Source organism: Gambusia affinis, linkage group LG15 (genome assembly GCF_019740435.1).
Source record: "Gambusia affinis linkage group LG15, SWU_Gaff_1.0, whole genome shotgun sequence".
NCBI classification, from domain to species: domain Eukaryota; kingdom Metazoa; phylum Chordata; class Actinopteri; order Cyprinodontiformes; family Poeciliidae; genus Gambusia; species Gambusia affinis.
In genome coordinates this window covers 25,311,567-25,324,648 of record NC_057882.1, presented here as the reverse complement: position 1 = coordinate 25,324,648, position 13,082 = coordinate 25,311,567, and the positions used below count along the sequence as shown (strand labels likewise).

Genomic DNA, 13,082 nt, shown 5'->3' with positions numbered 1-13,082 from the left:
AGGCCGAGGTTTCCCGCCGAGGTTTCCCGCCGAGATCAACATCTGCGCGGCAGACAGACTCACCTTCCTGCAGCACAAAGTTTCCAAAAGCGCCACATGACACAGAACCAACCGCTTTGAGTTGGGTCCAGTGGGGAGCAAAGACGTGACTAATATTATTTTAACTGCTCTTTATTTTCATTAAGTTATACCTATTTTCAGTTTTCTTTACGATTTTGTCCCAAAGAAATACAACCAGTAAATTCTGCTGGACGAAGTTATTGCTACAAATGATAATATTGATGATTTGACACCATATATTGGTAACTGCACAATTATGAAAGAACACATAATCAAAGATCAATAAATTTTAAATTCTGAAAACCTGGAAGACATTCTAAATATTACAAATAAATAAACAAAACAATAAATAAAATGTAGTTTGGAATCTCTGTAAAGAAAGTTGTCCTTAAGAAGAAACGGCTGGTTGAAGTGAAAACAGCAGACTGAAGACTTTTACCATCCAAGTTTTAGTAGAAAAACAATAAATAATGCAAATTGAAATTATTGATGTCATTTTATCTTCCCATGCTACTCATTGATTTATTACTTATTGCAACATAAATACAACATCAAAATCAGAATATATCTAACGTTTTTCTAATTTTGATCCAACTAATGGATGCATCAAAATTCATGCAGTTAGTTGTTTATCAACTGAAATTTATGGGGAAACCCATTTCCACTGCATTTAATGAATCTTGACAAAAAGTAGGTTTATATTACAGAAAATAAAAAACCTATTTCTATCTCAGCTCAGCTTACTGATGTACATCTAAAATATTCAAGAATAAAATGTTTCACATGCCATTTGCAAAACAGCCAATCCAGGACCACCATTTGTTTTCATATTTAGATATTAGCTATCAATAGAAAATATCAATGATATTAGCTATCAGTGGTGTTTGAACTAATATTAAATTGTGCATTGTTTTAACATTTCATAAAGAAGTCAATAATTTTCCTCCCAGCCATTCTGGAGTCTGGAACTGAATCATTTTCCTGAAGGAGGAAAGACGACGACCGTCTGGTTGAGTTTTCCAACAATCATCTTTATGTTTCACTGCAGGATGCTCTGGTAGCTTTGGGACGTTGTTGTGGGAAACACAGATTCAAATACAGCAAAAAAATAAAATAAAATAAACCTGACCCTCTTCCATGTTTCATATTTCTGGATTGGAGGGAAAATATATTTTAAAGTAAATGTACGCAGATTGATTCCAGATTAAAGTTACTCATCAGCTGTCAATTATAACAAAACTACTGAAGAGAAATTTTGATAAATCTGAGTAAAACCTAAAACAACAGCTGACTCTGAGGTTTGTCAAGTCAATATAATGCAAGTAGAAACAAAAGAAAAAGTTTTTTTTTAGCTTCTACTTCAAGCTCTTTACAATTATCATCTTTTGATGCAACTGCACTGCAGTTTGGTTCACAAACAGAAACACACAGGAGAAAATTCTAGACTTTTCCAGGAAAACAGATCATGGAAATCATTAATATTATATTATAAAATAAACTTGGAGTGCATTTTGTGCTACGATGCCTTCACTTCCCATGTGATCAATACTTTCTCGGATACAGTAAGACTTCATCCAACATTTTTTTAAAGAGGCAACACACATTGCTTTCCCAGTGGCCATTTGCCCAATCAGTAATGCACACAGAGACACAGTAATATGTTACAGAGACATTATGCAGGCCTAAGGTAAATGATTTTTTTTCTTTATTTTTTTAGAGAGCGTGAACCAAACAAACACCAAGGAAGCCACCAGTAGAGGATTTCCAGTTTTACTGGTGCAAAGCGGTGATCAGTCAATCTTTATCTGATCAATAAATCCACCAAACTGAATGAAATCAGGTTGTTCTGATAACAACACTCCTCAGTGTGGATGCTGTTCCTGAGTGAAGTTCAAAAATCTGTGTTTTAGGAATGAATGATTTTGTTACAAAAGATCTGGATATTTTGGCTAAATTTCACCAATAGTGGCTTTTTATCGTTCGCCGTATCGATCACGACTATAACTGAGGCTGAGTCAGCAGTCTATTGAACACAATGTTTTTCACCAATTTTGAGAAAAGAATTGCAGTAAAATCAGAACAAATGAGGGGATTTGTTGATTTTGTGTGAATTTTGAGGAATTGTGAAAAACTGGAGGAACATCTTGATGTAATTTAGAGACTAGAGGGCCACATAAAAAACTACTGCGGACTTGATTTGGCCCCTGGGCCTTGAGTTTGACATTTGTGGTCTACAATCTTCAACTCTGTGTCTCATATTTGTGAACAAAACATGGTTGTTATGATTTGCACAGAAGCCTCTCTGTAGAGGCGCGAAAGGAGCCTTTCAGTAAACCCACAATCAGACATCAGACAAGCGGAGCTTTTCAGAAACGGTTTTCCCTTTGAACGATTTTTTCTGATAGTCGAATGAAAACGTGCGCGCCCAAAACGGCTGCCAGCAGTTGAACATGGACGGGAGTACAGCGGGAGCTATTTTTGGGGCAGGGAGCGTAACCGAAGAACTGACAGGCCAGCTGTGTTTCCCCAGCTTCATGAAAGGGAGGAGGAGGATGGGAACGAAGAAATGAGCACATTTTTACTGGCGTCACCCTTGCTTAGGGTTTACACAAACTACATCCTGAGGGTAATGAGGAGAAGCTGTGACGTTAGATTGGGTTTCAACAAGGCAGACGTGTAATAAAGACGGATTTTCCCAAACGACCAAATCCTCTAGAATAGTTCCTGAACAAAAGTCAGTTCTGCTAATTTAAACGTGGAACGCCAGCGCACACTACACGATCTTAGAGCTGTCGGCCCATTTTCAAAACCTGAGAGATCACACATTAGCCGACAGCAATCCTAGGTATAACGGTTTGATCGGGTTCGATCCTGTGGTGTCCAACAATGGGCACAAAATAATGGCTACAAGTCCAGTTAACTAATTTTAAAACCAGGCATTAATCAATGCTTTACTACAGTCTACCTGCAATGCATGTGACTCTAGTGTCAGCGTAACGTCCTGACTGAATAAAAATCATTGTAACCTATTTACATCACGTTAACGAAGAACAGCTGAAAAGTTACTCCTCCCCTCGTCATTTCTATATTCTTTGTACAAAATATTTTATAAACATTAATGTTGTTTCCACATATCATCTCCAATGTCCGCTGGACTTGGGGTTGCTCCGTGTCAGCTGTTTGGGATTCCCCTCTGTAATTTCCCCTCAGAAAGCAGGAGGAGAATCCGTGCTTTCTGATTGGCTACCTGTCACATTCAACAGGCTGCGTTAACGATCCCAGTGGGGAAAACCCCTGATTTAGATCGGAGCGCCACAACGAACTACCTTAACACACCACACACTGCAGGATGATCGGTTATGAAATCACAAGTAGAACGATCAACATTGTACAATTGTCAAAATAGGAGCAAAAAATCGTGTAGTGTGAACTATTGCATCAGGTAGTCGATGTTCCATCTTCTCTATTTAAATCTAATGATTACTGAAGGGCAATATAGTATACAGACTTCATAATCTGCACTCTTTTGGTTGAATGCAGTATTTATTTACACTTTGGCTTTATGTTGTTTTTGTTAGTGGAGACTGAAAATCCATTTTATTTTTGTTTTTGGTTGTTTTGTTTATTTTATCAGTTCCAGTGTTAAGTGTTTTTTTGAAAATAAAGTGTATCCATCTTTGAAGAAATTGCATGCATTATTACGTCATTTCCATTAAATCAGTGTCAAAAGGTCTTCAAACAATATTACTGTTTATCGCAATAATTTTTGAGACAATTGATCGTTCAGTAAAATTTGCTATCATGACAGGCCTAAGCCCACATATCTGTGTTAAAAAGTTTTTTTGTTATGATGAAATGTCCTGAAATTAAATACCAAGTTTTTATTGATACACGTGGAAAATAATCATGATTAACTTTTTTTTTAAAAAGGACTTGGGAATGTTAAATAATGTCTTTTACTTAGCATACTGAGTTACTGAAACTGATCCCAATAATTTTCTGGCAACATAAGTAATATTAACTTGATTAATTAACATGAACATTTTTTAAAAGATTCAATTTCAAAGATTAATTGTATTACAGAAAATTAATTTATATTGGACCCTCTTATTCTCTGGTTACATGCCTTTTTCGTTTTGCTTTTTCTGCACTGAATCTAAACTGCAAACAAATCAAAAGTGTCAGAAAAACAGCTTACACAGTTTCCATGCCTTTCTATTTTACAGACTCATGGTTCTGCATAGTGTACCGTGTGTGGACCCCTCACCTATTAGCATGTGATTCTGGTGATAAATTCTAATTAAACGGGTAATTTAAGCCACAAGAAACTCATTATTGACTCAGTTCAGTGAAACTCCAATGAAAGCAGGAATTAGGAAGAGTTCTCCCTCTAAAGTGGGGCTAATATATGTCATTTTAACTAACTTTAGCAAGGAATTGCTAATTTTTCCCAAAGAAGAAGATAGGATGGTTTTATTTACCTCTGCCGTCCGGAAGAGGGGCGGCTTCTTTAAAGCCAGCTTAAAAGAAGTTTCCATGGCTCCGGTCATTTTCATAACTTCGGTTCAAACCCCTTCAGGTTTTGTGTTATTTCTTCACTCCTTTATGGTATCACTTCTTGCCTCCTGGCTGCTCCTTAGCCGAACCGAACAAAAATAAATCACATCCTCATGGATATCGTGGTCGTCCAGCCGAGCGTGGATGGAGTTTAATCCAAACGAACCGACCGGGAACTCCTTCTTCTCCTGAAGAGAAGGAAAAAAACTTCACTTTCAGCTAACTCGCTGTCCCCACGCGTACGAAAACTAGTAAACGCCATTAAAGTGTGACAGGAACTAACGTGTGTGTGACTTGTTTGCTTGTTTTCGGCACATTTTGGGTAAAAAAGTAAACTCCTCTTCGGCAGCCAGCGTCAGTCATATCCAGGAGTTCTGATTTTTTTTTTTTTTTTGATCCCTCCTCCAGCAGAGAGTTGACGACATCTGTTAGTGGTGCTGCGTTCACTGTAGCTGGAAAATAAACACCCAGGTGTTTGTAGAACATTCAGAGCCCGATTTGAGTTTCGTCTTACAAAATGTTGGATCTTATAAATTCCTACAGTTAAATTTCACACTTCGTAGCTGATTTTATTGCCATTATACATTTTTTAGTGAAAATAAATACAGCACTCGACAATGTGTTTAAAACTTGTCCCTAACTAGCTTACAAATGGAAAATACACAGTTTGTGTAATGTCATTGAAGGCAGCAAAACTCTCAACGTATTCCTGGTTAGTTTGGCTGAATTACATTTAGCCTAGGATTAATATAACTTCCATCTATTATTGTAATTTCAATTCTCAGTTCACTACCCCTACAAAAAATACATAATTTAATATTTTATGTCCTATGTTAAATACTGAGCCGGTACATGATATATGTAATTAAATTAAGGGGTAAGATTATATAAGTGTTCAGTTCCGACTCCTGTTGAAACACTAAAGTAGTGGTAAGCTAGTCATTTTGCACTTGGTTATGTAAGCACATGTTTTTTCTTGTCCTACTTATTACTTGTTTTCAAAAACCAGTTTGAAATAAATATAAATAAATGTAAATTAAAATGTTTCTTGTAAGCAACTCTCAGTCTTGCTGTTTTATGTTTAAAGAAAGACAAAATAAACAAATTAAAAGTTTTAAAATCAGATTGCTACAATAATAGTGGTTTCAAAATTACAGATTAAGCATAACTGTTATGTTGATGAATATTTGTATATAGAAGTATGTCCACCGTCAATAAATTTAGCATATTTATTTTTCAGCAGCATAATACACCAAATTAAACAGTTTTAAAAAAATATCAGGGTTGTCATACGCCTTACAAAATCAGAGTTAACAGCTAAAAATAAAAAAAACAATGAATTGTAAAAAAAATTTAAAATTTAGTAGAATAACAGCTTGATTTTTACCACAAAGCCTGGAAGGAGTTAACCCACAGCTGCTCATGTTACTCTGAGCCTTGAACTGTCATTTCTTTCTTCTTTTACTGAATAAGTGTGTTTGTGTTCGTTTTACCTTCTGTCAGGTGGAGCTGAGGACAGTGATGAATTTAAAGGTGGGGAAAAGTAAAAATGTGTGGTCCAGATGTGGTTTAGCTTCTGCCCGTCAGGAGAACAGCAGCTCTTTTCTTTTAGGCTCCCTCACAAGTTTCATGTTTTAAATTCCCAGGCTGAATTTTTTTTAAGTTGGCAGTACAGTTTTAGTTAATTTTTAAAATATAAAAGCACATGCAGAAGCAGAAAGGAAAAGGTAGCAAGGAAACCGGACTGATGGAAAAAAATGGATGAAATGAAAAATGATTGGAGGAAATGAATGCATGACTAATCAGATTTATGGATAAACTGATGGAAGACAAACATTTAAATAATGGGGGAAATGATAGATCCATCTTCATGGATGGATAAAAAGTCAAAGAATGACCAAAGTGTTGGGACAGATGGATAAAAATGTAAATAAAAAAAATAAAAATTGAAGAAAAAAAAAAGAAGTTAAGTTTGGAATCCAAATATTTATTCAGATTGTGTGAAGTTCTAAAATTATGCAGCTCTTTTCTCGATTGTTAACTTGTAGAAACAATATCAACAAAACATAAATATATATAATAAAATCTGTTTGAAAGATTTAGTAATCTATTCGCTCCTTTTTTGTTCCAGAAATTAAATGAACTTTCTCAGTGAAAGAAAAGGTTTTCAGAAACTGAAATTCTCTGCATTTTTATTGCACAACATTCCCAGAAAATTGGGAAAAAAATTATTGAAGGTGACAATTCATAAAAGACATTCTGTACAAATACATAAAAACAAAACAAGAATGTACAGTTTGCACAACCCATTACACATAGGAGCAACTAAATAACTTACTCATGTACAAAGAAGAAAAAGCAGAGATATAAATCTACTGTAGCCATCTCGTTTAAGGTAGGCTGATATAGTGAAGCGTCTTTAATACACAGAAGCATTTATTAACAAACAGCAAAAAGAAACATTCGTGCCTTTTCTCCATTAAGACTTGGATTATATTCAGGGTGCAACTTGGATGAGCAAACTGAGAACCACTGTCCACTTTTCAGGATTACAGCTGCTTTATCTCTAAAAAAAGGCAACAAGTACTGTATTAAATTGAATTAAAACATGATGCAGAAGAAGCCGTTTAAAAGCAGCACAGGATGATGGCAAAACCTTCCATTTCTGCATTTTTAGAGTCAAAAAGGAACAGAAAATGTTGCAAATTAGGAAACTTCTATGTTTTTTCTGCAGCAGGTTTTACTTTATGTGCAAGCAGAGGTGCAACTGACATTAGTACATATCTGCCACTAAATCCTTCTGTAGTTTTTGTTATTCTGTGTAAAACTGTTATGAAAAGAAAACTGAAAATAGTGTTAACCAGTCCATATACATTTATTATACACTAGTCATTCTGCCCTAAAGTAGTAAACATGAAAAGTAAAAGGTGACATGTATAGAAAAGTTAGAAAATACTTCAGCATTTTGGTTGGAAAACAGACGATGGAGGTTTTCACTTTTCCACAGTATAAAGGGCCCCTTCTCAGTCACTCTGAGATGCAAAAATACATTTATTCAGCCTTCCCTTTTTCTTTTAAAGAACACAGCATATAGTCTACACAGTCAACATTCTTTTGATTAAAATTTATAATAAAGTTTACCTCACAGTTTTCTGTGGGGCAACTGTAAATCAGCCACTGCCCATAAGATCTGAGGTAGTGATGTACCTTGGATAATAGCATCAAAGCACTTTTAGCAAATTGAAATGTACGTTTTACTTCTTTGTAATAATAATAAAAAGCTGATTACTTCAATATGACTAAAAGAAAAAAAAAAAGCGGGGTTATTTTAAGGCAGAGGGGGCATCTCTTGTTGCAAAACCATTAAAATCATTCAAATGAAAAACTTGTAAACAAAAACATGAAAATGAGAAACATGGCAACCAGGGAAAATTAGCTTTAAGTTCAACTTCATAGTGCCACGTTTAAGATTGTACAGGAAATAAAAGCAGTTGTGTAATTAAAAATGATTTCAAACCATGGTGTGGGTGTCTTCAAATTTAGATTTCACTTGGATAAATTTGTAGTCTTTGGCTTTTGCTTCCAAAACAGTTAAGAGTTTTAAAATGAACGTTCAGTCACCTGCTCAATTTAACTCTCTGCCGCCACCAAGTGGTCAAACGTCCACACTGCGTCGTCGCCCGTGTTTGTGACGACGTGCAGCAGAGCGGATTGGGTTAGCAGGCATGGACGGCTGTTTGTGAGGGCCGAAGTTTCTCCAGCTGACTGTTCTCTTCACCCAAATCCAGAAGAAGTCTCATAGTAAGATCTGGGCGACGTAAGGGGAGTGAGTGCTGGCCACCGCCGCCAGCAGGGGCAGGTCGCTGGACTCAATCCTGCAAACAGGAGAAAAAATCTGAGACTAATGAAGAGTCAGTGGGTAAATAATGACACTTTTAATGCAAAGTTGCACTAAAAGTGTCATTATTAACTGAATAATAACAGTCATGTTAGCTCTTATGTTTATGACAGTTGCACCAAATTTTCTTTTGCCTGATTTTGTTATTTTTTACTACTTATGTGCATTTCGTCCTTAAAACATTTTCACATAACTTTATATTTTGGTCAGTCTGATGATGTAATTTTCAAATTTTAAATGATAATGTGATCAGTACTTGAGTAGTTTTTTTACCAAATACTTTTTTACTCTTGAGTAATTTTTTGGATAGATACTTTCTACTTTTACTCGAGTAGTTTTGTTATGAAGTAAAAGTACCTCTACTCTTACTTGAGTAAATTTCTGGATTTACTACCCACCGAATGAAAAACAAACACGTTTTAACTAAAAGAAAAGAACCCGATTTGGAAACATTTTCTTTTGTTATTGGAATGAATTATTGTCAATTTTGTCATTAAAATACAAAATTTTAAACTTTATATTTTGAATGCAATTTTAAATATTAAATGATTGATAATTTGATCAGTTACTCAATAAGTAAACTTTCTCCCAAATACTATTTTACTCTTCCTTGCGTCATTTCTTGCTACGTTTTACTTTTGAGTGAAAATATGTTGAAGGAGTTCTAACTGGAATATAATTTTTGGGAACTCTCCGGTGGAAGGAAGCGGGAAACCAGTGCTTACCCCAACACCATGCCCAGCTCTTTCACATGGACTCTCGTCTGGCCCTTCAAATACTCCGCAAGCATCTTACTCTTGAAATAAATCTCCTGCAGGCGATCTTCAAGGTGCATTATACACTGGAGGATGAACACAGCAATTAGAAAACAAGAACAATATTTAATAAAAGGAAACCTGAATATTCTGACGTACAAAGTTAGGCGAAAGGTTGAGCTTGTAGAGCTGGTAGGTGGACTGCAGGATGTTGGAAACCAGGCTGGATACCAGAACTTCTTTTCCCAGCTTGGTTGCGTCGGTGACTCTCCTCTGGCTGCTGGCCACCTGGACCGTCCACTTGTCTGTGTCTGCGATAATGCAGACGGCCTCGGCAATAGGCTCATCCAATACAGGATGCTGCACAGGACAAGCAGGATTTTACCAAAAGGCTACAACAAGATCCTCCAATAATTAACCAAAGAAAAATTCATTCTTAATTTGCAGCATTTCTTTAAACATCTGCATCCGTGCAGTCACACAGACCTGTCACAATAAGCAATAAATGTATAAAAATTGTTGCGGTTTTTCAGGAAAAACATCTGCACAGATTTAAGGAATTGATATTTTAGATTGATTTTTACCTGAACAGCATGGTTTAACTCTGACACGAGGTTTTGCCGTAGCTTCTCGTCGCTCGGGATGCCATGCAGAACAAAGTCTGGAACGTAGGTGGGGCAGTACCCTCCGAACAGAGACCGACCGAAATTGGCGATGGTCGGCTTGGAGTAGTTTTCCACTAATTTTGCCCTGCAGAAACCAAAATATACAATAAAAATGTAAATCTAAGCTTCTGTTTGAGCCGATTGGAGTGAAAACAAAAGGAGTTCATTGGACTCACCCCGGGAAGGGAACCAGCACTTCCTCCTGCCAGTCCTCCGTCTCCTCGCTCTCGCTGTCTCCGAGAGCGCTGTCTGAGCTCTCGTTGCGCGGTATCTCCCAGTCGTTGACGGAGGCCGCCTGGTACTTTTGGTCCCTCTTGCCGTCGTTTCCCTCCTGATGGAGAGCGGCACACGGCCGTGGATCTTTGTCGTGTTCTGCAGGACAACATCTGCAGCAGCAGCCGTCAGACGAGTCTGTGGAACTACACCTGCACCTCCTCTGAGCAGAGGCAGAAGAAGAAAAAGTGTCCCGCTTCCTGCTGGAGCCCAAAGTCGTATCCAAACTCCGACTACTTAGTGCATTTTGAAAACTGTGTTCTTGAAGTGGAGGAATCCCAGACGGATTCAGTAAATGTGTGTGCATAATGTCCATGGTTGCCTCCTGGTTGCGCAACGTCCTCGTCTCCTCGTTCTCCGAACCAAAATACTCGCTGCAGTAGTCTGAGCATTTGCTGCTCCACTGGGGGATCGTGCTGGACACTCGCGGCAGAGCTGGAGTTGCCTTGGTCTGATTGGTTTGGTCCTCAGCTGCACCGGCGCTGATGGTCTTCGAATGCAGGTATTGCTTGTGTTTTTTGATTTCCGCCTTCATCTTCCGCCTCTGACTCTCTGTGTCCGACTCGGGAGACATGGAGTCTCCGATAAGGAAAGTCACTTTGTTTGCTGGCCCCTCTTCCTCAGCCAGGACCATTGGTAATGTCACAGCACTTCCAGGTAATACAGGTACTGGAACAGCAAAGGTCTTATCAGGGGGCTTCTTCTCATAAGTGACCCCTGAAGGCCAGAAAACCTGCATTTTGCTGGCCTGAAGTCCTTCAGGTTCGGCTTCAGCGTTTCTACAGTCTGCAGTGACAGAAGAGAGAGACGAACTTGATGCAAATTCTGTGGGTGAGGCTGAATCAGGAAGTTTAAGGTCTCCCTTGGTGCGAGCTTCCAGGACAGAGGCCTGCTTCCTGGGGGAGGCGGCGCCGAGTCGCAGCACCGTTTCCACCGGGACGTCACATAATTCCCTCTGCAGCTCTCCAGCCTCGGCGACCTCTGCAGCTCTAATTTGTGAAATCGTGGCCTCAATGGTTCTCGACTGAAGCACACTACTCCTGGACCCATGGCTCACATTGCTGTCCTCCTCCTCCTCGTCCTCTTCGTCTTCATCTTCCTCTTTGGGTGGGTCGCTGTGCTCCACCTCCATGTCTGTGTATGTGCTGCTCTGCAGGCTGTTGTCTGAGCGGTAGCTGCTGTCCTCAGCCTCCGTCTGCTGGCTGTGGGCTCCTTGGGACAGGTAGTCCCCGCTGGGCTTGTGCACGGTAACCAGAACGTATTCAGATTCCTCCACCTCCCCTTTTCTAAGGGAAGTGGTGATGAGCGAGCCGGGTATGACGATGGCCTCGTCCTCAGCGCTATCCAGCATGTGGGTCTCCAGCAGCTCCGAGCAGCGGATGAAGTATGTGAGAACGTAGAGGAGCCTCTGGACCAGATCCTGTCTGCGCCCGACTACCACCGTCTTCGACAGCCGCACCGGAGACCCGATGGCCCCGTATAGGTCCCCTACAAAATGAGAGGGGGATTATTTCAAAATGGCATCAAGAATGTTTTGCTTACAGATTCAATCAACCAAGTCATGCAGGATTAAAGGACTAACATCCCAATAAGATCCAGAGAAACTCATCCTGCTGCAGTTTCTATAGTTCGGCAGTAGGTGTCAGCATTGTCAAGTTTTGAAATCCCAAATCAATTTGCTGCTGCTTAAACTGAAGTATCTTTAACAAAAACGGCTTGAAAACAAAATAAGAGTCTTCCACATGAATTATTACAACACACCTAAAGATCCACATATTATTATTATTATTATTATACAACTGGATGATTGCTGCCTTAATTTAAAATTGCTGACTTATTCTATTGTTTGTTAAAAAACATTAAATACAGCTACACAATTTAAAAATGTCTTTATGTGGGGAAGATAATTGTAATTCAAGTTGTCTTCATGGAAGATCACATAGAAGAGCTTTGACAGAATAAAGTTATTATCTCTCTCTTTAGACGTATATACAGGAGAGTGTGTGTGTGTGTGTGTGTGTGACAGTCTCACCAAGCTGTGCCCAGAGGGGGTTGTAGGGATGCGTCTTTGCCAGCATGTCTACGCTCTGCGAGGAGTGCTTCTCCAGGAAGATCTTAATTGGCGGCTGCCCATTGGGCATAACGGTGGGCACCCAGGCCAGATGATTGGTCAGGATGGCTGTTAGTAACGCAGGAAGGAACCTGGAAAACGGCACAAAAGAGTGTTCAGAAAGGATGTTTCCTCCTGACCTTATTTGGGTAAAACCAAATTTCCTGTTGCTACATGGAGCGCTTTGACCACACTTTTCTCTTTCCGAGCAAACCACTTTATCAGAGCAGAGTCGCACACATGAATACACTCGGTTCTCACCATTCACTTCTCATTTCTTGCACACAGCGAGCGCCTACTTCCCTTCCCGTCTCATGACTCAAAGCTGCAACAATAATAACAATAATGGAAGCCCGCTTCCATCACGTGCCAGAACAAAAGCGGCGGCCATCTCCCACATCAGTCACAGGGCTCATTGATGAAGTCACTCATGATTAGTACAACCACAAGTTGCCATGGCAACCTGTAGTCAACAGCATGAAGAGATAGCCCGTAACCAGCAGAAATGGAAACTCTGGCTATGAAGTCATGCTCGTTAGGAAATAAGCTGCTACCGAGGAAACGCCGTTTCCATTTTAGGATTTTAGTTAATGAGTCTGCGGCGGTTTGGAGTCTCGGTTTGCACCAACGCCTGACAATGCAGTCAAATAAACTCACTTTGAACCAGATCATCTTCAGACTGGTGATCAGCTGATAGATTTGATGTTTTTCTACTGATTAATGGAGTCAAAACTAAGATTTCTCACCATCTTCAGTCTAGAGAT

General features: G+C 39.1%; 2 protein-coding genes across 4 annotated transcripts in view; both read right to left on the bottom strand.

Moving 5' to 3' along the window:
* Positions 1-5,002, bottom strand: part of LOC122844678 (rap guanine nucleotide exchange factor 6-like) — a 129,722-nt gene extending 124,720 nt beyond the window's left edge. Inside the window, exons 1-2 of one of the 2 annotated variants that reach the window (XM_044140372.1) lie at positions 4,901-5,002; positions 4,542-4,805 (exon numbers count right to left, since the gene is read on the bottom strand). In XM_044140372.1, the coding sequence (XP_043996307.1) occupies positions 4,542-4,616 (75 nt within the window). In that variant the 5' untranslated portion in view covers positions 4,617-4,805; positions 4,901-5,002. The remainder of the gene's footprint in view (positions 1-4,541; positions 4,806-4,900) is intronic. The other variant, XM_044140373.1, reaches the window with a different exon arrangement.
* A 1,790-nt stretch (positions 5,003-6,792) lies between these two features.
* fnip1 (folliculin interacting protein 1) overlaps positions 6,793-13,082 on the bottom strand; it is a 36,727-nt gene continuing 30,437 nt past the window's right edge. For both annotated transcript variants that reach the window (XM_044140370.1, XM_044140369.1), the window contains 6 exons: positions 12,241-12,410; positions 10,112-11,696; positions 9,855-10,020; positions 9,430-9,630; positions 9,241-9,356; positions 6,793-8,492 (listed from right to left, as the gene is read on the bottom strand). In XM_044140370.1, the coding sequence (XP_043996305.1) occupies positions 8,414-8,492; positions 9,241-9,356; positions 9,430-9,630; positions 9,855-10,020; positions 10,112-11,696; positions 12,241-12,410 (2,317 nt within the window). In that variant the 3' untranslated portion in view covers positions 6,793-8,413. The remainder of the gene's footprint in view (positions 8,493-9,240; positions 9,357-9,429; positions 9,631-9,854; positions 10,021-10,111; positions 11,697-12,240; positions 12,411-13,082) is intronic.